General features: G+C 43.2%; 1 protein-coding gene across 2 annotated transcripts in view; it reads left to right on the forward strand.

The window, feature by feature from the left end:
- Positions 1-27,497, forward strand: part of PCSK5 (proprotein convertase subtilisin/kexin type 5) — an 893,215-nt gene that overhangs the window by 143,175 nt on the left and 722,543 nt on the right. For both annotated transcript variants that reach the window (XM_029616187.1, XM_029616196.1), the window contains exon 3: positions 20,594-20,707. In XM_029616187.1, coding sequence (XP_029472047.1) covers positions 20,594-20,707 — 114 coding nt within the window. The remainder of the gene's footprint in view (positions 1-20,593; positions 20,708-27,497) is intronic.

Below are 27,497 nucleotides of genomic sequence, written 5' to 3' on the forward strand. Positions count from 1 at the left end.
CTTCGGGGTTGCTAACGGGGTACCCGCTCCTTGGGGGCCTCTTCTGCTTCTTTCAGGTGCTATCAGGAAATCGGTACTCGCTCCTCGAAGGCCCATGTTTCTTGATTCGCTGCCTGCAACCTCAAACTTCTACTTGGAAGAACTAACTACAGTCACCATCGGTGAGTACAACTACCATCTATTCCACAGTACTGCTTCACTGGAACCAGGTACTTGCTCCTCGTGGGCCTGCCCTCTGTTCCGGTGCCAGACCTCTCGTCTAGTGGAATCTCTGTTACTGCTAAGTGAGTATAATACAACTGAGTCTCTCTGCTCTAAGGGATCAGGTACTCGCTCCTCGAGGGCCTGCTCTCCCTGTCTCGGAGCTTCTCCTAATTCCACCTGGGACTCTGAATGCTTCTTATCGTGTACTCATAACTCTCAGTCTCTTTCCACTACAGCAGTGGTCCACAACCCTGTCCTGGGGGCCCACCAGCCAATCGGGTTTTCAAGATATCCACAATGAATATGCATGAGAGAAAATGTGCACGCACTGCCTCCATAACATGCAAATTTTCTCTCATGCATATTCATTGTGGATATCCTGAAAAACCCGACTGGCTGGTGGGCCCCAGGACAGGGTTGGGGACCACTGCACTACAGCACAGCCTAGCAGAGGATTCGCTGTTCCAGCATTCTGTGGAGACCTGCCCAGCTGGGCTGAACATCTACTACTCACTACTGCCACCTCTGGTGATTTCCAAAACTGTTCAATAAAAGATTGAAATCTGTGTTTGTGTCCAGAGTCTAGCCTGACACTGTGGTCCTTCAAGGACTGCCACCCATGGGCGTGGTCAGCTGCCACAGTGTCCAAGGATCCACCCAAACATCAATAACCATAACACTCCGTTCATGAAAAGGAGGAATATTTGGAAAAATGGAGAGAAGCAAGGGAAGCAGGCAGAACAGCAAAGGTGTGAATGGGAATGGAAAAAGAGCTAATACAGTAAAACAAGGTGATAAGATTTTTTTTTTCAGATATGTCCATGAAAGGAGGATGTGCTAGGTCTTATACCACCTCAGAAGTGAAAAGGAGGAATTTGTGGAGAGTGACAAACAAGCAGCAATATGGAAGAAATAATTTTGTTCATAGTTCACTGAAGCAGGATATGGAGAAGGACCACAAATAAATTTGGCATTGCTGCCATCTAGGTTTTTGTCAACCCTAGAAAACTGCTGGTGCCACTGCCCTCATCACCTCCTTCCTAGGAAGATAGCACAACACCAATGTTGTTATTTAAAGACCATTTCAAATTAAAGAAAGAAATGAAAATAAAATGTCACAGATTAGAGTAAATGATTTATTTACGTTTGTTATTCCATGCCGAAAACATTGCTTGCACCTTCTGCTCAGTGAGGCTGTTGATGTCATCATGCAATAAAGAATTTATCGGATCAAATTTAATGCTGAGAACAGCCAGAGTATTTGTAGTCTTCTGGCTTTTTTTTTAATTTATAAATTTCATTTGCCTATAGAAATCCATAGTCTTGATACAGAAATCCAGAGCTGAACTAGAAATAATCATATTGAAGACTTTATGTAAATAGAAAATTAAGGGGGCAGATCCAAAATGGCCGCATGAGAAGACGTGAACAGTGCTGCTCTGCAGTTTCCTCAAGAATTACCTTTTTTTGTTTTTCTGTAACATGCAAATGCCGCATAAGAGGAAGGGGAAGGTTAGGGTGTATCCCTCCAAACCCACTCTCCCTGCAGACCAGCGATATATCATCGCGTTCATGACCCCCCCATTATTGAGTTGAGGGCATCTTTCCCTGTTGGAGGAACAGAGAGAGGAGATCTGTTTTCTCTAGGGAAAATATCTTTGAGCCCTCCGGACCCATGACAACAGCTGATTGCCTCTCCATCTGGTGACGTTCATGCCACTGAGGCCCTGAGAGGAGACCCGACTAGTCAGCCTCAGCCGGAGGGAGCCACTAGCGTTGTTCCAGATTCGGTATTGTTTCCTAATCTAACACAGAGCCTGGAGGCCCCCATGGAAAAGGGTGGAGGAAGTGGGGACGTTTCCCCGGAGACATCTAGTGGGAATACCTGTGCTATGGGAAGTGGAATAGTGAAACATTTACCTCAGGAGATTATAAGACCAGCAGTTGTAACTCTGGAGTCCGTACAGGACTTAATAGCAGGTATGTCCCTAAATTTCAAAGAACAAACTCTACATTTAGACGCTGTGTCAGTAAAAGTGGATATGGTTGCTGAAGATCATCAATGAATTTTACAAGAGCATTTGGCATTTATTAAGAAATTAGAAGAAGATGTTAAAAGTTTGAAAGACACTAATGCTGTCATAATTCGTGAGCGAATGACATCTGTGAGGAGGTTAGAATTTTTGGAGAATTCATTGCATCTTTTGAATTTGCGGCTGCTTAACTTTCCAAAAGTATCTGGAGAATTGCCTCTTTTAACTAAAGAAATATCTAACAGAAATATTAAAGATATCGGTGGATATGGTTCCAGCTATAAAAAAGGCAGTGTGTCTATCGCAAAAGGAAGTTTTGCCATGGCCTAATAATGAAGGAAATATTTCCAATTTGACTGATTATCTGGAAAACGCAGTTATAGAAGTTACTACTATATCAACACTCTTGGTTTCTTTTTTTTTACTGAGCAAGCTATAAGCTTGATTATGCGTTATTACTTTAAAGTATTAATGTTTCCTTTCTGGGGATATAGTACATGTCTATCCAGACTTGGCTAGGTCCCCACCCAGTTACGCCGGAAGGCTTTCCTGAATTTGAAATCTGAAGTTTCTCATGGAGCGAGTTTTCTCTTGCATTTCCCATGTAAATGCATAGTTAAGCTACATAATAATACCTATATTTTTTTTAGCCCTGAACAGTTGAGAGAATTCTTGGATGCTAGAGTAATTGTGTTATTTTTTATTTATTTATTTATTTTACGTTTTTCTATACCGGCATTCGCAATGGATATCGCATCATGCCGGTTTACAATTAATAATAATAATAAATAAGGTGTTTGGTGGATTCTCAGGGGAGACAGTGGTGGTATCTCCTACGGGGAGGAGCCCCGTAGGGAATGTAGCACCGGGCTAGACTCAGATGCACAAACACAAAGAATATATCTTTTATTATATAGCTTGTCTGGTTCACCAGAGGTGGCAGTAGAGAGTGGATTAGATAGCAACAGTCTATGATCCTTGGCGTGGGAGACCCGTCCCACAATGGTGGTGTAAGGTCCCGATGCAGATCTCCAGTAAGGCACTGTAGGAGAGACAGACTGGCAGATGTTATAACACACTCCCTGGTAGCTGAGTAGATAGAGTTCCCAATGAGCAGTAGAGAGAGGATAGATATCAACAGTCTGTGATCCTCGGCAGAGGAGACCGGTTCCACAATGGTGGTGTAGGGCCCGATGCAGACGGGCAGTGAGGAGCTATAGATGGACAGACTGGGAGAAGTAGTACTCATTCTCTGTAGCTGATAGGTAGTGTTCCAGCAGGTTGAAGGAATTGGTAGCAGGCACCAGGATAGAGACACAGGCCCTCGAAGAGCAAGTACCCAGGTTAGTAGAACTCCGGAGGGTGAAGGTAGCTTCCAGCAGAGTAGAAGCGGCAGAGCAGCTTCAGACAGGAACAAATCCAATCTGTTGCTAACTCGGCGAGAGTCGGCAAGTGGGCAACCTATTGAAGAAGGAAGCAGTGACTTCACTCGAGGGGGACACTCCCGAGGTTTGTGCCAACACTGCTACAAGATGTGAGGCGTGCGTGCGCGCCCTAGGAGGCCTCAGGTCAACATGGCGGGACGCCGCACCAGAGCCGCTCCGGGGAAGCCGGAAGGTGTGGCAAGGAGGCGCCACGGACGCCATTCTCCCGAGGCTGGTGGGAAGGCTGAAATAGAGGTGAGGCATGCCAGATGAATCCGTCTGAGACCGGACACAACAAATTGTACCAGCTATGAATCCTGGTGGGTCATAATTAGATGTAAAGTGGGGATATGCTCATGCTGCAATTTCTTTTTATGATATAGTTTATTGATCGCCTCTTTGATTTATTATTTCCTTTGGTCCTCCCCCTCCAAGTTTACCTCTATGATGGAGAGATTGAAATATGGTGTGGTAATAGATAACTGATTGGAAAAAATGTTTCTTAAATTGTACTCTCTATATTTCTTTAACAAAGTATTACTTTGTATCTGTAATGTAAAAGTTCAATAAAGAAAGAATTAAAAAAAAAAAATTAAACAATTTTGTCAACATACTTTAGTCCCCAAATAAGAGCAGATTCACTCCGCAACCTAAGGAAATAGCAGTAACAGTGACCTTACATATTCAAATTAAGCAACCTGTCATACGCAACAGGAGTAATGCTAAGAAGGAGTTGATAAATTTATTCTTAAGAAACTCTGTCAAATGACTAAGATCTAAGAAAATATAGGAAGCATTTCTACATTTCACATAGCATTTACATGGAAATTTTAGAAAAAAGGTTCCACCAAGATGTAAAACCTTTGGTAATATAAAGAGAAATTGTTTCTGCTTTTTCTGAGTTTGCTTAGCAACATCTGGAAATGCTTTAACTTTAAGCTGTAAGAAGGATTCTGAACAGTGCCTGAAAAAAAGCTTCAATAGCCAATCTTAATCAGGTTCCAGCGCACATATCACAATTAGAGTAGCCAATGTTTCAAGTAAAGTAGACACATCCAGATTAGTTTCTCTCTTAGAGATTGGGGATAACTCGTGGGGTCCCATCTCTGTTCCCTTTTCTCTTAAAAGGAGGAAAATGGAACTTAGATATAGGAAGAATCTATTCAGGAATTTTGTAAAACCTCAAGCATGTACCTTTTAAACATATCTCTAGGAGAAATAAGAGGCACTTTGGGAATATTAATGAAGTGACGATTCCTGTTCCTGAGAGTATTTTCAATATTTTCCATTTTTTGCTGAAAAAATAGGGTTCGATTTTAAGACCCGTGTGCACGCATCCATGTACGCTTGGTTCCTGGCGCGCGCACATGGACGCACCAGGTTTATAACATGCGCTCGCATGTTATAAATCCGATGGCTGCGCGCACATGCGCGCTGGATTTTAAAATCCATACGTGCATGTGTGGGCGGCCTGCGACTCATGTGTGCAGGGGGGGGGGATTTTAGAAAAATACGCATGGTGATGCAATCGGGCCTCCCCCAGTTCCCTCCCAGTCTGCTCCGATTAAGGAGTGCACTGGGAAGGAACTTTCCTATCCCTAACCCTACCCTTCCTATCTCTTCCCCTCTCCTCTCCGACCCTTAGCTTAATCCTATCTATCACTAATTTTTTTTTTTATTTCAATAGTTACTGCTCCCCGGGAGCAGAAGTAATCTCTATGCGTTGGCCGGCTGCTGGCTTGCGCTTCCCTGGCTCACTCCCCAGCCTGCCCCCTTTGCAGGTCCCAGCATTTCGGTATGAGTTATGCACATACCCAGGCCTGTTCTAAAATGTGCTCAGCGTGCAAGGGCCGACCACATGCATAACTCTTGTTTTTTTTTTACACGTGTGGCCCTTTTAAAATCGGGCTGATAGAATTTTCTTTTATAATGGATTGCTGAAGATCAGTAACAATAGTAGAACAGTGCTGCACCATTGTAGAAACAGTGTTCTCAAGGTACTGAATCCTTTTGTTGAATTCCATTGATTTTGCCACCAAAGGAGTCAGCTGCGTAGTTAGTTTCCCCAACTTTCTATAGCGTCCCAAATAGACTCAAGAGTAAAGGAAACTGGTCTTGCCATACGGACCCTGCTCACAACCAACACAGATAAAGAAGAAGTGGATTGTGAAACTGAAGAAATCACAGGAATGGCTCCATTCTTAGTAGTTCCAGCTTGCCTTTACCCCAGACCGGCAGCATTAAGGCTGCTCATTGCTGCAGGGCTGCTCTCCCTGGTGGCCCCTCCCATCTGAGGACTCTGTCCGGCAATAGCAGCCTGTGACTCCTCCTGAGTAGGTTTGCACTACTGCTAGGTCTGGGGGAGCAAGTCTATCTGCCGGGCTTAGAGATGTAAAAGAGCCTGGGGGAGATAGGATCCTATTTTCCCCTTCTGAACTCTCCAACGGATGAGACACCAGCAGAGGGAGGCCTCGGACAACATGGATATCCATTGGGCCAGACTGGGGAAGCACTGACATGGCCGCAGGGTAAGACTAATACTTAGCGTTCCTCTTCCAGCCCATAATACAAAAAAAGAGGAAATATCAAGAGTGAAAATTATTTCTGATGGAGCGTACCATGCTGTGAACTGCTATGAAACCATATTGAATCTTTTTATTTTCTAAACTTTAGGAATGTTTTTACATGTTAAGAGTGCTGAGAAATCATGCTGTACTGAACCGTTCTTAGCAGGCATGGCAAAGAGAATTCTAATGGCAGTGTCCATGATGGAACACACACAGAGAAGATCCTTTGCATGTAGTTTGCTGTATATCTGCTGCAATTAGCGCCATTCTTCATCTGTACTCTTTAGCTGATCTTGGAAATGGAGGAATTCTTTGTCAAAATACTCCTTTGTCAGTGAGATCAATCACTGCTCACATATCCTTGAGGAAGTCTAACCTTCCATAGAAAGTTTTGTATGCAGTACTTCTCTTCTCTTTTTGAGGCTCTTAACCTGACTATTTGCATCTGGTCTACCATATTGCATCATAATACTGGATTTACATATAGCTATCATCTCATAGGTGTTGAATTCTTCATTTGTGTATCTCACAAAATTACTCAGTGAACTGTTCTAATTCTTCTATTCTGATATCCATAATCAACTCTCTGCAGTTTCTTGCTGGTTGTGTTGAACCTTTGCTGAAGGTTTGCTCAAATTAGTGGCATGTTTTCAGTCATTGAAACCATCCTTAGCTACCTACATGGACCCACCAAACAAGCATGGTACATAATACTCCATTCCCTTGCTTTCTGAATGGATTAAGTTGTCTATGGCCATTTTTCCCCTATGCAAAACGTTCTGTCTCTGTCTACCTCAGTACTCGGTTAAGGAAGATTGAGGACTGTGATTAACCAAAAGTCACATGCTAGAGATGATTTCTGTAAGGAGGAGAGGCAACGGATTGTCCTGCATGAACCTCTGAGGATTGTTTGGAAAGCCCAGGCTAGGAGCCTGATGAGAGACTGGAGTCTTCTATGATGTTACAGGAGCTGTACAGGGAAGGTATTCACTGCTGAGCTTCTTCCTGCATTCTCAGTTCTCAAGTCTAGAGAAGAGACACACCCAAGGGGATTTTGCATACTGTTTCACATAGACTTAACAGCACATCCCTAATTAATTTGGGGCTCCTGTATGTAATAGAGCACCTGAAAATATTGTACAGAGGCTGCATATGCATTCTTATTGCCAAACTGTTTCTTAGAATTAGAGAAATCGGCATATTTATTTTATGCAATTCCATGTATAACATAATCTGTTGTGATGTTTGATTTTCTATTCAGCAGGATCATTGCAAACACGGAATTGCAACAGGGTCATTGTTTGATGTCACCTGTAATTTGAGCCATGCAGTCTTAACCGGTAACTTCTAAAACATTGCTTGCAGCTTTGGCATTATTCAGCAGGAATGGTTTCCTCCACGGTTGTCCTTATCGAAGTTGGTCACTGTCACTTTGGGGTGATGGGGGGAGAATTCCAGTTAAACTGCCTTCTGAATGATCAGATCATTCTTTATGCTTTTATTCCTTGTATGTTTCTTGTACTGAGTGAGCTCCATTCTTTATTTAATCTGTCTCTTATCGCATACAGAGTACTCTTTCGGACTGTTAATGGCCAAAGTTGTTTCCTAATCCCACATGTATAAAATGAGAACTTTGGTTACTTGGTGCAAAGCTGATCACTTTCCACTGGAGACATTTCCGTTGTACAACAAAAGTGGTGGACCTTCAGTTCCTATATATTTACCCCATACATTTAAAGTACTGACAGCTGACAATAGTAAGAGCACATATATTGCACCTGGATGCAGCATAACATTAATTACAAAATTATTTGAATTTATGCTGATAAAGTTTGGCCAGAGTTGCTTGACAAGGCCATCTTATTATCATTAAAAAAAACAAAACATTTTTGATTTCCAAAGGTTACGTAGCTTGGCGGTGCAAAGCTGATCCACTTCTGGGGAGCTAGAAGCATCAGTGAGGCAAGAAGGTCCTGCAGGACAACAGGGCTTAGAACCATGGAAGGTGGCAGATCTTCCATCCCTCAAGTCACTGGGAACCTGGAATAAGTGGGATGTGGCAAGTCTTCATCTTCATGTGCCATCCCCTGAATTTTGCCACTCTAATAGTATTTCTAGGCTGAAGTATTGGACTTGCCTCCCCTCCAACTGACAATTCCACATCATATGCCCACCCCAACAGCATGGTTGCCTGCCTTATTTGCACGCAGCATGCTGTGCACATTTCTGCACCATTGCTATGCATGTGGCTAGGGCCATAGCAAGGGATTTTGGAGCACAGGAAAACCTGTGGCATAAGGAGTAAGACATGTCTATAGCCTCAAGCCTATTCTCTTTAACATCCTACATAAGTGATCTCATTCTATTGGAGAGATCCTCCAAGGATGAAATTAAATAATTTGAGCTGATATACCTGTTATATGCAGAGGATCTGGTCATTTTACCCCATATTCCAGCAGGAAGGTAGCTGAAGTGCTTCTAGTTCAGCACTGGCACCTCTTCCTCCTGCATGGTTTGCATTCTTCCTTGATATATATTATATATATTTTTTAACTCAGCAGTATATTTCCCCCACTCCTTTGTACTTTCACTGAATTGGAATTAGGCTTGGGGTCATTTGCAACTACTTGGGGATTTTTCCCCTATTTTATATCTCTCCTACGCAAAATAACTGTCGATCATTGCAATCATGGCTCTAGGCCAGGGGCCCTGCACCAGGGCTCCTTATCGAACACTGCCGTCATGGGCACTGAATCCAGCCACTAAAATCCTAAATTTGGTTTCCAGAATATCCCTCCCTTATTTTCCTATGTCATTGGTGCCCACATGTACCACGACAGCCGGCTCCTCCTCCTATCTTGGTGACGTGTGACATCTGCCACCTTCGCACCTGGCAGGCAGGTTGCCAGGTGGTCCTCATGCCCACCAGCTACCCATCTATCTACATTTCTAATAATTGAATTGCCAGCTATGACAACTGACCTAACCCTTCCCTTCTGGGCAGTAGCCCCGGGAGACTCATCCTCTGTGTGAGAGGACAGTGCGTCACCTGGGGAGCAGGTCCTTGCTACAGGATCACTTCCTGCTACTCCAGGGTGATGCTTTGCAACTGGGAGTCCTTTCTGATCCAAGGCAGCACTGGGGTTGCCAGACAGGATTTGGGACTTTGCTACTATGTCCCTGAAGGTCTCATCAATGTACTTCTGTCTGCCTCAGCTCCTCCAGTTCTGCCACTCTAGCCTTCAGAGATTGGATTTGTTCTCTGAGAGCCAGAAACTCTTTGCATCGGGTGCACACATTCAACCTCTCACCGGTGGGGAAAAAAATCATACATGTGAATGCGATGTAAAAGACTGGAAAGCCCCCCTCTTATTTCTGACTGCTGCCTTCATCTTAATTTTGTTGTTCCTATTTAAGTTTTGGTTGCTATGGGAGTTGGAATGTGTACAATTAGAATCCTTTAAATTTATTGGTGTATTCATCTGGAAGTGACCTACAAGGGGATGATTAAACTCTCGATAAGGGCTGGTGCAAAAGTATGATTTAGATAGGAGCCTGATTGATTTGTAGGCAACAGACACTCTCCATTAAAAATCAAAGTATGAGCTGTAGGTGGAAGGGGAAGGACATACATTGGAATTGATTCCCTCTGGCTTGCTTATTATCTCAGAGACACACAAACTCTAAAGAATATACCCCACTATTTCACCTCTCTCCAAACTTTTAAGTCCTAAGATTTCCCAAAGCTGTACTTACCAATCTTCTTCAGCCACCAGCAAGATGATCTTCTCTTAATGCTACCACTGGATTGAGAGGTTTGAGTTCTGCTCCCGGTTCTCTTCTACTGCATGGAGTGCGGGACCTCTGGAAGCTGGGCTGTGGAGTTCAAAGCCTGGATCGCTTGCTGTGACTTCTGGAGTCCTCTCCTGAGGGATGCTGGGAACATTATGCAGATGAGGCTTCCAGTTCTCTTCTATTGTCACCATTTTTTCCTGTTAGTTTTCATCCTAAAGTAGAACACCCCTGTCCATCTGGGGTACCTTTCTTAGGACTGGGTAAGGGTTTCCCCAGTCCTGGTAGAGAAAGAGAGAAACCCTTACACAGATAAAGATTTAAGAATTGTAAATGCCTGCTGAGAATTGAAAGCTGATCTGATTTGTGTCATTGCTTTTTCAACAAACTTGGTGGTTTTTGGATACTTGCAATGAGTTTCCGGAGTTGTTTGTTTGGCACTCAAATCCACAAAGGGGAAACGCAGAAGGCATACCTCTTCCAAGGAAAGTGTCACTCCTGCCACCTAAGGTTTTGAAGGAGAATTTCCTTCCCTTCGCCCATTAAAAGAATCTAGCCCTGAGGTGAAAGAGACTGAGAGCATAGAAAATCTGAGCCAGCCCCAGGATAAACAAATACTTTTATGCTCCTTGTGGTATATAGTAGCTACCTTAAGCAGGGTTTACTAAGCATTTCTAGCTCTGTTTTACAGTCTGCATTTTATCTTTTACTGTATTTTTTTTCTATGCTGGCTTGTCTGTAATCTATTATCCTGTGCTATAGTTATTAATCTCTCATTTTCAGGTCTAAGCTCTCCTCTCCTTAACCATTCCCAAGCCCGATCTTGATCCACCTGGATTTCTGCAGCAACTCTGTGTTTTTTTTTTCCACTATGTGTGTGCTTTTGCCAATCTGTGAGATCAGCTGTTTGAAGCACACGGTCATTTTTAGAAATTTAAAGAGCATATCCAGTTCAAACAGCTGGTGGCAGAAGGAGCCAGTTAGAAACTCTGGATTGCTGGCATTGCTTGCCTGTTAACTGGGGCTAGACGTCTGGGGTGGCCAAGGTTGTATGAGAGATGCCCAAGCAAAGAGAGAGCAAGCTGTTATTAAAAGGGGGGCGGCACGTGGGCCCACTCCATGGTAATGCGGAGTAGAAATGATAGAAGTGTACAGTGCTGAAAAAAAGTTTTTGTGAAATCTAAGTATAATAATAAGAATTACGAGGTCTGTGATACCCTTGTTTAATTGAAATCAGTCTTTGCTTATGCAATAAAAAAAGGCTATAAATTAAACAATCCCCTGTTACTTGAGATGCAGTAATGTGCAAGGTAGGAACAGTAAGACAAATTCAGAATCTGTGTGTATAAATAGTAAGTGAATCACTAGTTTCCTTAGCTGAAATAATTGGCTAATTAGAATCAAGTACTTAAATTATTGAGAAACAAGTAAACCACCCTGCGGAGTACTGCACAGTTGAGTTGGGAATTCTTATCCTATATAAAGGACCAAAATGTTTTGAGTTTTGTCTTCCCCATAAAAGTTGGTGGGAACTTATCATGCCATGATCAAAATAAATTTCAGAGGACCTATGAAAAACAGTGGTGGATGCTGAAGTGTCTGGACAAGGTTATAAGACGTTTTCTAAACATTTGGGGCTCAGTCCATCCACTGTTAGACGTTGTACAAATGGAAAAAGTTGAAAGCTACGACAACTCTACCCAGGAATGCTCGTCCTGCCAAGATCACCCCAAGGTCAAACCAGAAGATCATACATGAAGTAACAGAGAATCCCAGATTAATATCTAAAGATCTGCTGGCCTCTCTGGGGCTTTTCCTGGTTTTCCAGTCAAGTTCCCTTGTGCAAAGAACACAATGCCACTTTGGCTTGAAGAACTTGCAGCTGTAGTGGATTGTTTAAATGTGCAGCTCATGAAAATAATTTCTTAGTGTCTGGAGTGTGTGTTGGATGATGAGTATAGATCATTTTTCTTTTTATTTGTCCAGCAGTCGGCAGATTGCCAATCTCACAGGCCAATTCAGTAATCTGAGCGTTAAACTGTGCATTGGTTTTCATCGCAGTTTAACGCTCAGATTAACATTTTTATAAAATTCCCAATGCAGTAAGATAATGCTGTGCAAATGATCAGGAGCTTAAAAAAGCACATTAATTGTAAAATGTACATTCAGCAAAGACCAAAAGCACATTTTAACTCTGGGGGAAAAAGGGGGGGGTGGGGGGTGGGGGGAGGGAACCATGGAAGAAACGCACTGTGTAGAGAATAAAAAAAAAAAAAAATCATAGCTAGATAAATCATATTTTTCTGGCTATGGCTAACTGACGTCACTCAACCGGATGTCAGTACTTATCCAGCTATCTGGCTGAGATCAGCTGCTGCCTCTTAGCCGGATAAGTCAGTATTTAACTGATTAACTGGTCGTGGTTAGCTACTGCCACTTAGCTGGTTAAGTAAGGGTTTGGCAGTACAGCCCATCTGCACCCTGAAGCTCAATGCCCACTAGAGTTGCTGCTTGATCCTGCATCAGCCAGGTCCCACCAGCATGCCATCAGGGAAAGGTAAGTATGCAAGTCATTTGCACTGGTCCCAATTTTCGCTGGTGAAATGGTTGCTACTCCCACCTGCCTTAGCCATTTGCACCTGTATGTGACTACAGCACTGGTTGTAGAAGATGGGGATAACCTGCCTTCTAAATGTAGTCCTGGAGGGCACTTTGTAATTGGGGGCTAATAGATGCAACAGATGCTTAAATCCCACACTGTCCACTATCTTCAGGGACTGGCCAAGCAAGAAAATCATTTCCCCAATGCACCCCGTTACTACTTTTGATGCTGCTTGCCTCTTGTCCCTGGTCAGTGATATTCATAGAAACATAGAAGTGACGGCAGAAGAAGACCAAACGGCCCATCCAGTCTGCCCAGCAAGCTTTCACACCTATTTGTTTTCATAATCTGTTACTCTGACCACTGAAGTCAGGGCCCTTATTGGTAACTTTTTGGTTCCAATTCCCTTCCACCCCCACCATCGATGCAGACAGCAGTGCTGGAGCTGCATCTAAGTGAAGTATCTAGCTAATTGGTTTGGGGTAGTAACCGCCGTAATAAGCAAACTACTCCCATTTGTTTACCCTGCATGTGCAATTCAGCCATTGTTGGTTGTCTGAATAAAAATCCTCTTTACTTAATTCCCTCTGTTGCTGAAGCAGTGAGCTGCGCTGGATACTTATTCCAAGTCAAGTATCATGCTTAATTGATTCGGGGTAGTAGCCACCGTAACAAGCAAGCTACACCCATGCTTATTTGTTTACCTAGACTATGTAATTCATTCCTTGTTGGTTGATGCTGATATAAATCATCTTTTCTTCATTCTCTCTGCCGTTGAAGCAGAGAGCTATGCTGGATGTGCATTGAAAGTGAAGTATCAGGCTTATTTGATTTGGGGTAGTAACCGCCGTAACAAGCCAGCTACTCCCATGCTTATTTGTTTACCCAGACTATGTAATTCATTCCTTGTTGGTTGATGCTGATATAAATCATCTTTTCTTCATTTTTCCTGCCGTTGAAGGAGAGAGCTATGCTGGATGTGCATTGAAAGTGAAGTATCAGGCTTATTTGACTTGGGGTAGTAACCGCCGTAACAAGCAAGCTACTCCCCTGCTTTTTTGTGAATGCAAATCCTTTAGATATTAATCTCCAGGTAGTAGCCGTCATTCCCGCAAGCAAGCCACCCCTTGCCTCTTCTCTTCATTCACATCCTCTAGACTTTATGGATCCACAGTGTTTATCCCACGCCCCTTTGAAATCCTTCACAGTTTTGGTCTTCACCACTTCCTCCGGAAGGGCATTCCAGGCATCCACCACCCTCTCCGTGAAGAAATACTTCCTGACATTGGTTCTGAGTCTTCCTCCCTGGAGATTTAAATCGTGACCCCTGGTTCTGCTGATTTTTTTGCAACGGAAAAGGTTTGTCATTGTCTTTGGATCATTAAAACCTTTCAAGTATCTGAAAGTTTGAATCATATCACCCCTGCTCCTCCTTTCCTCCAGGGTGTACATATTTAGATTCTTCAGTCTCTCCTCATAAGTCATTCTATAAAGACCTTCCACCTTTTTGGTCGCCCTTCTCTGGACTGCCTCCATCCTGTCTCTGTCCCTTTGGAGATACGGTCTCCAGAACTGAACACAGTACTCCAGGTGAGGCCTCACCAAGGACCTGTACAAGGGGATTATCACTTCCCTTTTCTTACTCGACATTCCTCTATGCAGCCCAGCATTCTTCTGGCTTTAGCTATTGCCTTGTCATATTGTTTCGCCGACTTCAGATCATTAGAGACTATCACCCCAAGGTCTCTCTCCTGCTCCGTACATATCAGCCCTACTCCCCCCATCGAATACAGTTCTTTCGGATTTCCACACCCCATGTGCATGACTCTGCACTTCTTGGCATTGAATCTCAGCTGCCATATCTTCGACCATTCTTCCAGCTTCCTTAAATCCCGTCTCATTCTCTCCACTCCTTCCGGCATGTCCACTCTGTTGCAGATCTTAGTGTCATCCGCAAAAAGACAAACCTTACCTTCTATCCCGTCCGCAATGTCGCTCACAAAGATATTGAACAGGACCGGTCCCAACACCAATCCCTGCGGCACTCCGCTCAACACCGCTCTCTCTTCAGAGTAAGTTCCATTTACCATCACACATTGTTTTCTGTCAGTCAACCAGTTTGCAATCCAGGTCACCACCTCTGCACTTACTCCTAAGCTTCTTATTTTATTCACCAGTCTCCTGTGCGGGACCGTATCAAAAGCCTTGCTGAAATCTAAGTAGATGACATCTAGCGCTCTTCCTTGATCCAATTCCTTAGTTACCCAGTCAAAAAAGTCAATCAGATTTGTCTGACAGGATCTTCCCCTGGTGAATCCATGCTGCCTCTGGTCCAGCAATTCTCGCGACTGTAGATAGTTCTCTATTCTTTCTTTCTTTCAACAGTGATTCCATTACTTTTCCCACCACCGAGGTGAGGCTGACCGGTCTGTAGTTAGCCTCTTCTCTGTTCTCAATTTGCTCAATGTGCAGCAGCAGCCAAGAAATCAAATAGAATGCTAGGAATTATTAGGAAAGGAATGGAGAATAAAACAGAGAATATCATAATGCCTCTGTATCACTCTATGGTGCGACCTCATCTCGAATATTGTATGCAGTTCTGGTCACCACATTTCAAAAAAGATATACCAGAATTAGAAAAGGTACAGAGAAGGGCTACCAAAATGATAAAGGGGATGGAACGAGTCCCCTTTGAGGAAAGGCTAAAGAATTTAGGATTCTTCAGCTTGGAGAAGAGACGGCTGAAGGGAGATATATAGGTCTAAAAAATGAGTAGAATGGAACGAGTAAACATTAATTGCTTGTTTACTCTTTCAAAGACTAGTGTCACACAATGAAGTTACTAAGTGATAAACTTAAAACTAATAAGAGAAAATATTTTTTTATTCAACTCATAATTAATCTTTAGAATTCGTTTCCAGAGGATGTGGTAAAAGCTATTACTGTAGCTGTGTTTTAAAAAAGGTTTGGACAAGTTCCTGGAGGAAAAGTCCATAAACCTTTATTAAGATGGAGTTTCAGAAATCCACTTTATCCATGGGATAAGTATTATTGTAGCCATCTACCCCTTGGGATCCTGCAAGGTACTTGTGACCTGGATTGGCCACTTTTGGAAACAGGATACTGGGCTTGATGGACCCTTGGTCTGACCCAATATGGCAAGTCTTATGTTCTTATATAAACAAATGAAGCATGGGCTGATATGCTTTCTGTGAAGAGGCTGTATGGATCTGGTCATGGCCATGCCATCACAGCTTTTATTTCCAGGTGACCTATTGTTTGAATGTTCAAAACATTCTGGCAGACTGACACAGCAGAGTTCTGCAGCCTCACAAGTGGTCCCTAGATTAGGTGGTTAAGGACAACCTGTTATTCCATTGTAGAGTCCATGTGATAGTCCTGTTCACATCAGAGAACAGTTGGAAGGTCGGTTGGTTCTGTTCCATGAGATTGATTAATTATTGGTGCTTCTGTGCCAAATTAGAGCATCTGGTCTGCTCTATGCATACTCTTTAGTTCCACTCATCACAAAGACTATCCAGAAGATTCTACAGGACAGGACTCTGACTTGGCTTTGTTAGCTGTAGTATTTACCTCCTCTATCTGTTGGTCTAGCAGGTGGAGTCTCCACATTTCATTACACAGGAAGGCAGAAAACCATCACATGAATCTTCCATTCTTGGCCCTCATAATGTGGATGTTGAGTGCATACTAATATCTCAATTGTTTCTTCTTCCCAGGGCTGTGGAGGACATTCTAATCTCAGCTAGAAAAACTTCAACAAGGAATTCCTAGTTTCAAACAGAATAGGTCTCATGTCACTTAGAGAACCTATCTCCTGGCCTCCCCTCTCTTGTAATCAGAGAAACCTTCATCTAATATCTCTTCATCTTATGCCTCAGTATTTCTTTAGTCAAGGTGTATCTCAGTGCCATTGTGGTGTATCATGCTCCTTCTTTTACAGTTCCGCACAGGAGACTGGTGAATAAAACGAGAAGCTTAGGAGTGAGTGCCGAGGTGGTGACCTGGATTGAAAATTGGTTGACGGACAGAAGACAATGTGTGATGGTAAATGGTACTTTCTCTGAAGAGAGAGCGGTTTTAAGTGGTGTGCCGCAGGGATCGGTATTGGGACCGGTCCTGTTCAATATCTTTGTGAGCGACATTGCGGACGGGATAGAAGGTAAGGTTTGTCTTTTTGCGGATGACACTAAGATCTGCAACAGAGTGGACACGCCGGAAGGAGTGGAGAGAATGAGACTTGATTTAAGGAAACTGGAAGAGTGGTCGAAGATATGGCAGCTGAGATTCAATGCCAAGAAGTGCAAAGTCATGCACATGGGGAGTGGAAATCCGAATGAACTGTATTTGATGGGGGGGAAAGGCTGATGTGCACGGAGCAGGAGAGGGACCTTGGGGTGATAGTGTCTAATGATATGAAGTCTGCGAAACAATGCGACAAGGCGATAGCAAAAGCCAGAAGAATGCTGGGCTGCATAGAGAGAGGAATATCGAGTAAGAAAAGGGAAGTGATTATCCCCTTGTACAGGTCCTTGGTGAGGCCTCACCTGGAGTACTGTGTTCAGTTCTGGAGACCGTATCTACAAAGAGACAAAGACAAGATGGAAGCGGTACAGAGAAGGGCGACCAGGAAGGTGGAGGATCTTCATCGGATGACGTACGAGGAGAGATTGAAGAATCTAAATATGTACACCCTGGAGGAAAGGAGGAGCAGGGGTGATATGATTCAGACTTTCAGATACTTGAAAAACTTTAATGATCCAAAGACAACGACAAACCTTTTCCGTAGGAAAAAAATCAGCAGAACCAGAGGTCACGAGCTGAGGCTCCGGGGAGGAAGACTAAGAACCAATGTCAGGAAGTATTTCTTCACGGAAAGGGTGGTGGATGCCTGGAATGCCCTTCCGGAGGAAGTGGTGAAGTCTAAAACTGTGAAGGACTTCAAAGGGGCGTGGGATAAACACTGTGGATCCATCAAGTCTAGTGGGCATAAATAGAGAGGAGGCAGCAAACACTGCACGGAGCGGCAGTAGCCACTGAGGCATTCACGGAGCGGGATGCCAGTGGCCAGTAGTTGGTGTTCCACCTTCAGGCAGCAAAACACTGCACGGAGCGGCAGTAGCCACTGAGGCATTCACGGAGCGGGATGCCAGTGGCCGGTAGTTGGTGTTCCACTTTCATGCAACGAAACACTGCACGGAGTGGCAGTAGCCACAGAGGCATTCACGGAGCGGGATGCCAGTGGCCAGTGGTTGGTGTTCCACCTTCACGGAGCGGAAGGATGGAGGGCTGCCATCTCAAAAAAATAAAAAAAAAAACCAAACAAGCAAACAAAACAGGGGTGGGTAAGGGGCAGGGGTGTGGCCTGCTGGTTGCGGCAGTTGCTACCCCTGATTGAGCTGGATGTTCACTAGGATGGCGCTGCTCTCTGCATTGGTGGAGGGGTGGAAGGGAATTGGGGCCGGAGGGTGCTGGAAGCCAATAGAGACGGGTGGGAGGGAGAAAAAAGGGGGAAAAAAATGGATAAACTGCGTAGCTTGCTGGGCAGACTGGATGGGCCGTTGGTCTTCTTCTGCCGTCACTTCTATGTTTCTATGAAGAAAATGTGGCAAACCCATCCTCCAGTCAGTAAACCACCAGCACCATAGGACCTTAATGTAGTCCATGCTCAACTCATGAAATCACATTTTGAACCACCTGAGTCAGGAGAACTGATGTTTCTCACATGAAAAGTGTTGTTCCTTGTAGCCAATACTTCAGCACAAAGAGTAAGCAAATTACAGGCTGTGGTCTCTTATTTGTTATACCTTCAGTTTTTCCACAGCAGAGTTGTTCTGTGTGATCACCTTAAGTTTCTTCCAAAAGTGATATCACATTCCACATCAACCTATATTCTGCCTATATTCTTTCCAAAACCACATGCACACAAAGGAGAAAGGGCTTTTCACATCGTCTACTATAAGAGAGCCCTTAGCATATTACTTGTAGCAGGCTCAGCCTTATTGTCAAGTTTCTCAACTGTTTGTGTTCTTTGATCTCAACAAGTTGGGAAGGGCAATTGCAAAGAGAACTTTTTTAAATTTGCTAGTGGACTCTAGCACACTGCAACGTGCTGGCTGATTTACAGATTTCAGACTTCTAAGGCTCATCACGTGAGAGCCATAGCAACTTCAGTGACTTATCTGAGGGCCATTTCCATTGAAGATATGTGTAAAACTGTTACTTGGTCATCTATTCACACTTTCACATGCCATTACTATCTAGGAGGGCTGTTCAGGGTTTTCATGATTTACACAATGAATATGCATGAGATCTGTTCACGCTAGGTTTTCCAACTGGTTCCAGATTTTCAGGATAGGTTGATCCAGTCCTGGTTTTACTTCCCTGCATGCAAGTACTTATAGTCTTGATTTTCTTAAGGAATGCAATAGGGAAATCAGAATAAGGCCCAGCATGCAGTGGGGTAAAACCAGGACTGGATCAACCTGTCTTGAAAATCTGGAGCAAGTTTCAACCCTTGTTCATATACAATGGAAGCAGTGCATGAAAATAGATGTCATGCATATTCATTGTGGCAATCCTGGAATATCGACTAGGTTGTGGCCTTAGGGGGACTCCTGGTCTAGACAGCATGACCTGCAGATGCAAAACCTTTTGGGCAAGATGTTCTGCTTTGCCTGTTTATCCGGTAGTCCACTCTCTCCACTGGGTGGAGTCCGAGTTGTCTGTTAGTTGTTGCTTGGCAACATCTCCCCACTGGTTATGGCTAATTTAATCCTGCTTGTCGATGAAGAAAGCAAAAGTTGCTTCCTGTAACAGAGGTTTTCCATAGACAACAAAATAAATTGGCCATATATTTTACTCTTGCCTCGCTAAAGTCAGCTACTCAGATAAATTTTAAACTCTGGAAGAGACCGAAGGACTCGTGAGGCAGCAACTGCTTGTAGAAATTCCTGGGTACACTCTGAAAGACTTCTAAGCTCTGGGTTTGTATTGGCACCGTAGGATGACACCCACTGATTATGACTGATTTATCTTGCTGTTTATGGAGAATCCCCATTTCAGCTAAGTAATTTTGCTTTCTGCAGCAAATGCAGACCAAAATACAAACCACAAATAAATAAATAAATACTGTGGGCTCTCAGCTGGAATACACTTGGCAGCTACCTAGTGACTAGAGCTAACCCTTGAATACTAGACTGAATACAGAACAGAGATGTAGTTTGAAGGTTTGATGTGGTCCCATTTTTGTGCTCTGTCTTTTGAGCTTGTTACTGTAATTTAGCTGAGTGTTCAGCACCCTGATGCTTTTTCTTTTTCCTGACTAAAATACTTTCATTTAACTATACAGTTCAGCTCTTGAAGGCTCAATTGAGTTAATCATGCTGCAGTGAATGGCCTTTTTCGCTCTTTGCAATTAGGTTGCACTTTTCTTGAACTGAGTGTTTTGAATATATTGAATATTTTGAAAAAAGGACAGTAGCCCAAAATGTAAAGAGAGTTATAGGGTGACATGGTAATCTTTATTTGCGGATCCAGTAAACAAAGTAGTACTTTGTTTACTGGATCTTTTCAAAAAAGCTATACAAAAAATAACAAAAACAAATCCGTGCTTAGTTGTTCTTGAATTGTGTATCTGTGCATGTTGTGTTTTTTTTTTTTTACAAGAGGATAGCAGGTGGGCGGTCTAGGCTAACACTGAATATCAATATTACCTAGTGGAGCTTAGATTTAGCCAGATTAAATGTATTCTCCTCATGCTGTTTGTCCGCCTTTGCACAGTATGCCAAGGTGAGCCGGGCTTTACCACTATCAGACTGATTACAAGATCAAATGTATTGGGGTAGCTTTCAGTGGGCAACTTTCTGGTATTTTATATGTTTCATGATTATCTCTGAAGAACCTGACATTTACTGTACCAACTGATTTTTATTTTTTTCCTGTGGGCAGGTGGAGTGGATACAACAGCAGGTGGTTAAACGAAGGATAAAGAGGGATTATAAAGCTGGTAGTACTCCATCCGCTTATTTCAATGATCCCAAGTGGCCAAGCATGTGGTATATGGTAAGTGTGTGAGGTCATCCGTTTCTGAGCTTTCACTTAACCTGTGCAATATGTATTTACGTGTATTAATGTTGCCAACTGTGTAAAAGTTAGTCTCACCCATGTAGGAGAGAGAGACGCCTGATGTAAGTAATTTGTGGCACTGCGCTCTCGTGAGTTACAGGAGCACTTCCCCCATCACCCATGGGAGAAACGAAACCCTTAATGGGCCACTTATATTACTCTTCCTGTATGTACAGTGCCAGCAGTGTTCCCTGTGACCATCCAGGCTTGGTTCAGTTGTTGCCGCAGGATATCTCCGTGATGGCCATGGACTGGCTGTGGTTTGAAGCCATCAGCACTTGTGGGAAAGATGCTAAACCCTCTTTAATTCCTCACTCTGCTGGCTACAGGAAGTGTTTACTTTATTAATGAACATCTTCAAGTGAGTTATGCTGAAAATACCCATTTCAGGATTGATGGATATTGTTCTGATTTTTTTTTTTTTTCCTTCTGGCCCAAGGTTAGAGGTAAGGAGTTCAGAGCTTCACAGTATGTAATTGTGGCATATCAGTAAGAGTTCTGGTAAGCATCATGGTACTGACCCTGTTCATGGTTCCACTAGAATTCAGGCTGTATCTATGCAGCAGTCTTCTGGCTTCTACATGTCGTTAAGTGTTTGCCAGTAATTTATTTTTAAACAGATTTTGTTTTTTGTTTTTTTTTTAGCAACCAGTCAACTTTTATTTTGCTGATGCATCTTTTACATAATATAAATGACTATAAAATATAGCCCCCCTCCCCCCCCCCCCCCGCCAAGTTCAGAGTTTTTCTTATTTTCACACGAATGCCAACATTTGAAAGCACTTTAAGTGATCTGTGCACAGGATTGTAAATTGTGGGACCCATTTCATTCAATAACTGCCAGTTGTTGTTTTTACTGTACATTAGGGTCATGTTGAACAATGTGTGGCTGATCTTGGACCTCAGAGACAGGGCTTGGGCGATAACGGATTTAGGATTTTGACGCCCTAGGGCACTTTTGGTGCTGTCTCCCCCCCCCTGTCATCGCCTTTTCCCTCCCTCCCTCCCCAGGGTTGGACAACAGGGGGCAGAAGGTCTAAGGCACAGTCCGCCCTATTTCCTGTGGCAGGTCAGGGGAAGATCCTGTGGCAAAAATTTAAAATTCTGAAGGAATACATTATGAAACTATAAAGTAGTTGTACACTGTATTTATTAGTATAATTTATATTATTTTTATTGGAAGGCAGCACATTTTCATCCAGCTTGCAGTCCCTCCCTCCAGATTTCTGCTACCCTAGGCACAGGCCTAATATAACTTTTGATTAATCCAGGCCTGAGCTTGTGATTGGCTTGAAATTCAGTGATAGCGTTTTGAGAAGGGAGGGCAGATGGGAGTTGCATCGATGAATGAGCTGCAGCAATGCAAATGTTGTAGATGAAGGGCAGATGGGGGGGGGGGGGTGATAATTTTGCACAAGTTCTCATCTCGGTTCATTTGCCCTGTGCTCAAGCAGGGTGGGGGGGTTTACTTCATCCCCACACATCAATCATTCAGTCTTCTGCTTCAAATTCTAAAGCACCCAAATAATTTTTTTTTATAACATTCAGAGAAGGTGTTGTCCAGTGTGTCCATGCAGCGGTCAGGCACCTCTGTTAATACTGTGGTAAAGGATCGTTCTCTGTGTAGCTGGTCCTTTTAGCCATGAAAAGCACAGGATGTAGCTCTACCATGCTGCTGGCTTCTGCCTGTTCACCTTTTATGTCAGAGGGAGTCAGAAGAGAAAGACCTCAGGTATATGGGCAGCCAGAACACATTTATAAAACTTATGGTCAGGTCCATTTTGTGGTGTGTCTTTCAAAGCAGCCCATATATTCATGTGGTTGGCAACAGGTCTGTGGCACTGTGGGTTTCTGTTGTAATACTGGAGTACAGCAACAAATAAACATATGAGATACAATGTCACGGGAAATGTTATAGTTTCCATGGGTCAGTAGTTTGAGCCATTCCGATTTTTGCTTTCTGCTGAAAGCTGCACTCTACCTTATGTTGAACACCCCAACTGTACCCCTCCATACACACACTGGGAACAGTGTCCTGAAGTACCTAACTCTGGACATTATTTCTCCTTTCCCCAGCCAGTTGGGTTTTCAACCTTTCTTTAAATATGCATGAGGTATATTTGCATACACTGGGGCAGATGTCTAATATTACGCGCGTGGGGTACATTTGTGCGCACTACCCGGCACACACAAATAAATATACACCCGATTTTATAACATGCGCGCGCTGCCGCACGCATGTTATAAAATTCAGGGTTGGCGCACGCAAGGGGGTGCACACTTGTGCACCTTGCGCGCACCGAGCCCTAGGGGAGTCCCAATGGCTTTCCCCGTTCCTTCCAAGATTGCTCCGAAATTGGAGCGGCCTTGGAGGGAACTTTTTTTTTGGTCCCCCCCCCACCTTTCCCTCCCTTCCCCTATCTAACCCACCCCCAGCCCTACCTAAATCTCCCCCCCATCTTATTTCGTTGAGTTATGCCTGCCGGCTCGCCATCCCCTGGCACAGGCCACTGTGCAGGAGAATTCTGCCCTGAAATGCCGTCATGCCCCCGGCCACGCCCTGGCCCACCCATTTTTTAAAGCCCTGGGACATACGCACATCCCGGGGCTTGCGCGCGCCACCGAGCCTATGCAAATTAGGCTCTGCGCGTGCAGGAGTAGGTTTTCGGGGGTTACGCACATAACCCTTTGAAAATCTACCCTACTATCTCCAATATATGCAAATGTTGCTCATGCATGTTCACTAGGGGTATCTTGGAAACACGGCAGGGTGAGGGGGTAAAGGATCAGTTCAAGCATTGCTGAGCTGGGCATCATAAATGAGATCATGATCTGGATATATCTAGAACACCTGCCAACTAATAACATGATTTAAAAAAAAATTCATTTTCAGTTATGGCTTTTGATTGTGGACCTTATTTTATCTAACACATTGCACTAATTCTAACAGTATAGAAAAGTGGGAAAAACGTTGCCATAGTAGTAAAAAAAAAAAAAAAATCATCAAAAAAAAAAAAAGAAAGGGACTGTTGTAAAAAATCACAAAGTAGAACCAGATCAAAAAACAAAATACATTCTTTAAAAAAAGAAATGTAAAATAAATGAAGAATATGCACAATAGCTGTTTTTAAATTTGTAAACTTTCTTTCCCGTTACTTCAGTCCTTTCAAAAGGGAGACTATGATAAAATGAGGAAAATGGTTTGGAAAAAAACTGAAAGCAACAACTGTAAAAATTGTTTACATCAGGCATGGATATTTAAAAATACCATCCTAGAAGTTCAAACCAGACATAGTCCATGCATTGAAAAAGGTAGAAGGCAGGTCAAATGGCTGCTGTTGGTTAAAAGGTGAGGTGAGAGAGTCCATTCTAGCTAAAACATCTTTCAAGAAATGCAAAAAGTATCCAAATGAAGAAAACAGAAAACAGCATAAGCACTGGCAAGTTAGATGCAAAGCATTGATAAGGAAGGCAAATATAGAATTTGAAAAGAAGCTTACTATGGAAGCAAAAACACATAATAAAAACATTTTCAGGTATATTTGAAACAGAAAATATGAGGGAGTCAGTTGGGTTATTAGATGAGAGAGGGATAAAAGGGGGCATTAAGGGAGGACAAAACTACTGTATAGCACAGTGGTTCTCAACCTTTTTTCTGTCGGGACACACCTGACAGATGGTTCTCACATGCGTGACACACTGACCCATGATCGTCACGGGGCTAGATGTAAAAGTACAGTTTGCATCCACGGGAACCCCCCTGACCCAAAATAATGGATGTAAAGCAGAATTATGACATTCCCCAAACAACTCACCCTACAAAAAAGATATTCTGGTTCTGGTGTCATCTCAGTAACAGCAACTCAAACTCCTTCTACTTCCAGGCTCAATAGCCCTACTTATGAAAAGACAGCAGTTTACCACCAATGCATGTCCTCTTGACAAAACACAACAAATAAGACTGATAAAACTCTTACATGCTAGTAAAATATCTCATCTCGGTAACAGACACAGAACCGACCTAACATACTCCCAGGATCTGTAGTAATGCACATAAACTAATCCGCACACAGTTACACTTGTATTATGGAATACACCCAAACAGGAGCAACCCTATCTATGAAAAGGCAACACTATAAATATTAAATCAGGTCCTAAACACCAATACACCTCCTATTAGGAAAACAGAACTAGCAAGCAGCTATAGATCTCAACACAGAAATAATTGTAAAACTATACTAATAAGCAGAATAAATGTTTCTAAACAGCTATGAACAGAATAACATCCAACAATTAAAAACTCATAAAAACTATTAAAAATTCTCCAAACACCAATAAAATATTTCAAAAAAAGCAGACACATCACTTAATATTAAATAATTAAAATGGCAGTCAATCAAGAAAAATAAACTTAAAAAGCCACCTTTACTTACCCCTTCCAGCAGCTCTCCTACTCCTCTTCCATGCAGGCCGTAGCACACAGCAGAAGCAGCAGTAGAGGCCAAGCTCTATACTCATGGTCCTCTTCCTTAATGCCCATGTCTCTCACACACACACACACCATACCAGTCATGCCCCCATGACCAGTTTCTGTCTCTCACACACCAATCATCTCCCAAACAGTCTTTGACACACACACCAGTCACCTTCCTGAACAGTTTCCTCTCATGCCATACACACACACAGGCTTCCCACTCCCGTGTTCTACTTACATATACGGGCTTCTCACTCTCATAATCACTTTCTCTGTCTCACACACACTCACCAGTCTCTCACTCCCATGCTTGTTCTCTCCACATGCACAGGCTTCTCATTCCCATAATCACTTTCTCTCTGTTACACACACATACATACACACACACACCAGTCTCTCTCTCATTTCCATGCTCGCTCTCCACTGCACAGGCTTCTCATTCCCTGAATCACATTCTTTCTCTCATATTCACACACACCAGTCTCTTTCTCTCATACACACCGTCACCTTACCAACCAGTCTCTCGCTCTCATGCATGCACACACACACAGGCTTCCCACTCCCATGCTCTCTCTCTCTCACATAATCAGGCTTTTCACTCCCATGCTTTCTTTCACACACATCCACCCCCCACCCAACAGCAGGCTTCTTACGCCCATGCTTTCTCACATACCCAGATTTCTCACTTCAATGCTTTTTCTCTCTCTCTCTCACACACACACATCAGTCACCTCCCTGACTAATGTCTCACACTTTCACATACACATCAGTCATCTCCTTGAGCAGTCACTTTCATTGTCTCTCACATATACACATACATCAGCTCTCTGACCAGTTTCTCTCACTCACACACATGCTCTCAATCACACGCAGGCTGGCTGCTTCTTTCTCTCACTCACTTCCTCTTCCCTGCCCCTCCCCGAGCACAAATGGTAGCTGCAGCCCCCGCAGGCCAATTGCTCGGGGGCCGATGCTGCAGCCGCCGCTGCTACTTTATCACGCGGCACGGCTCTTTCTCCTTCCCGCGCACCGCGTATCACTTCCTGTTCCGGGTCACGGGGGGGCAGGCGCGGGAAGAAGAAAAAGCTAGCCGTGGATGCCACAGCTTTTTTTTTTGCACTGCTGCCGTTCCCGCTGGGCTTGAACGTGCTGATAGCTCAGCGGCAACGGCAGCAGGGAAGAAAGAGCAGCGGGAGAGACCGGGAACACGCGACACAGCAGCCGGTGCTTGGCGACACACTAGTGTGTCGCGACACACCGGTTGAGAACCGCTGGATAGCATATAGATTAAATGAATTATTTGCTTTGGTCTTTACTGAGGAAGAAATAGGACAGATACTCATGTCAAATGTTATATTTAAAGGGGATAATTCAGAGGAACTGAAACAAATCTCAGAGAACCTAGAAGAAGATGTAAAGTAAATTATCTTTAAAATCAGCTACAGTACCTGAAGATTGGAAGATGGCCAATGTAATGACAGTTTTTAAAAAGGGTTCCATTGATGATCAAGGAAACTACAGACCAGTGAGCCTGATGTCAGTACGAGGAAAATGATTGAAATTATTATAAAGAATGAAATTACTGAACATGTAAATGATTATAGTTTGAGATCGAGCCAACATGGGTTTAGTCAAGGGAAATCTTGTCCCACCATTCTGCTACTTTTTTTGAAGGCATGAATAAACATGTGGATAAAGGTGAGCCAGTTGATTGTGTATCTGGATTTTCAGAAAGGCTTTACAAATGATCACATTAGTGACTCTTAAGGAAATTAAAAAGTCATGAGATAAGAGACAGTTATGTTGTGGATTGAGAACTGGTTAAGTGAAAATGGAATAGAGCTTAACTGTCAGTCTTCTCAATGGAGAAAGGTGAATAGTGAAGTTCCCTAGGGATCTCTGTTGAGACTATTACTTTTGAAAATATTTATAAATGACCTAAAAATGGGAACAAGTAATGCTGGTACAAAATTATTCAAAGTTGTTAAATCAAAAGAAGATTTTGAGAAGTTGCAAGAGAACCTTGGGAGACTGGCATCCAAATGGCAGATGACGATAAATGTGGATAAATTCAAAGTGATGCACATAGGGAAGAACAACACAATTTATAGCTATACAATGCAAGGTTCCAAATTGGAAGTTACCATTCAGGAAAAGGATCCTAGATGGCGTCATGGATATGTTGAAATCCTCTGCTCAATGTGTGGCAGCAGTGAAGAAAGAAATAGAATGCTAGGAATTATTAGGAAAGGA

The sequence above is a fragment of the Rhinatrema bivittatum genome, chromosome 1 (genome assembly GCF_901001135.1).
Source record: "Rhinatrema bivittatum chromosome 1, aRhiBiv1.1, whole genome shotgun sequence".
NCBI classification, from domain to species: domain Eukaryota; kingdom Metazoa; phylum Chordata; class Amphibia; order Gymnophiona; family Rhinatrematidae; genus Rhinatrema; species Rhinatrema bivittatum.